Here is a 1631-nt window from a genome sequence, read left to right on the forward strand (position 1 = left end):
TGGAGAATTTTTTCCGAAAGATCCTCGAGTTCTTATTGTTGAGTGGTTGTTGGTGGAGTCATGTGGGGCTGCGTCAGGTGTATGTGGTATTAAGTGTAGATGTTGAAGAGCCTGTTGGGCTTTGGGTGAAGTGTGTGTGCTGGGCCTAGGGTAAACCTGGGACTCTGAGCTGCTGCTCGTGGGTAGTAGAATTGCTGGCAGATTGCGCTTCTGGTTGTGCATACCAGCAGCTGGAATCAGCTGCTTTGCTGGCTCATTTGCAAGCAGGAAAAGTATCTGTCTTTGCAGTTCCAACCTGTTAGAGTCTGCCTGTAACTAGGGCCGGTAGTCCATAAACTTCTTTGTGATAAATTCTAGACTAAATAAAAAACTACAAGGAAATAATTTAAAATCTGTACATTAAGATGATAATAGTTTTCCCTGTAACAAACTCCTTTTAGCATCACCAGTATCACCAAATAATTTCCTTAAGAAAACAAAGTAGCTTCTAACTAGTTATGTAGTCTTTCTTCCTGCCTGGTTTGATCTGTTTTGTTACAGTGACTTGCCGGATGTTTGCAGACACATCAGAAATGTACCATAAACAGTATGTAATGAAACTTAATGATATTGGTATAATTACATTTATGTACCAACAATTTAGTAGAGAATACATTATGATTATGTACGTATGGAAAATCTAGTTCTGCCCAAATCAGGAATACTGTGCTTCTCTCCAAGTCTAGTTTTGAACTTAATGTGTTTTTCTGTATTTTTTTTGTTTTGTTTTGTTTAATATGGCCCAAGAAACAGAATAGTTTTTGCATCTGATGCTGTCGTTTACCTCATGCGTTCCATCGTAAAATAACCCGTTTCCTCTCTATCTCTTCTTTACAGGCTGCTGGAAAGTACAGACAACAAGGCAGAAATTATATTGTTGAAGATGGAGATATTATCTTCTTCAAATTTAATACACCTCAGCAACCGAAGAAGAAATAAATTTTAGTTATTGTTCAGATAAATGTCCAACTTCCCAAAATGGATATGATTTTTTTAAATTAACATTTCTGAAAACTGAGGGGAAAATAAAGTTGGGGGATGGGAATCTTCTAAAAACAGAATTATTTTTGTTTTAAAATTAAAATACTGTGTACCTCCAATGAAATGCAAGTTCACTGAATGTGAACAGCTTTGCTTTTCACGTGATTAAGACCCTACTCCAAATTGTAGAAGCTTTTCAGGAACCATATTACTCTCATGATACTTCATTAATCTCCATCATGTATGCCAAGCCTGACACATTTGACAGTGAGGACAATGTGGCTTGCTCCTTTTTTGAATCTACAGATAATGCATGTTTTACAGTACTCCAGATGTCTACACTCAATAAAACATTTGACAAAACCAGCCTTGGTGTGTTTGGGGATGTCTGTATTGACTGGCTGTGGCGTGCTGAATGCGATACGGCACCTGGTGGCTGCTGATTACAGAATTTCCAGGCGTGTGTGTGACACAGTCACTGGCAGTGTGGGGCAGCTGCAGTTGTATCTGAAAAGTGAGCCTTTCATGGGAATCAGAAGAATAGTATACCAGGGATTCGTCTCAAGAAAGTTAATTAATTTGTAGATGGACAGTTTTTGAAAGATGATAGC

General features: G+C 38.2%; 1 protein-coding gene across 1 annotated transcript in view; it reads left to right on the top strand.

Annotated features, from left to right (window-relative positions):
- OLA1 (Obg like ATPase 1) overlaps positions 1-1387 on the top strand; it is a 177024-nt gene extending 175637 nt beyond the window's left edge. Inside the window, exon 11 of the mRNA XM_080798762.1 lies at positions 877-1387. Within this exon, the coding sequence (XP_080654888.1) occupies positions 877-978 (102 nt within the window). The 3' untranslated portion in view covers positions 979-1387. The remainder of the gene's footprint in view (positions 1-876) is intronic.
- Positions 1388-1631: the final 244 nt, after the last annotated feature.

Source organism: Martes martes, assembly GCF_963455335.1.
Source record: "Martes martes genome assembly, chromosome: 3".
NCBI classification, from domain to species: domain Eukaryota; kingdom Metazoa; phylum Chordata; class Mammalia; order Carnivora; family Mustelidae; genus Martes; species Martes martes.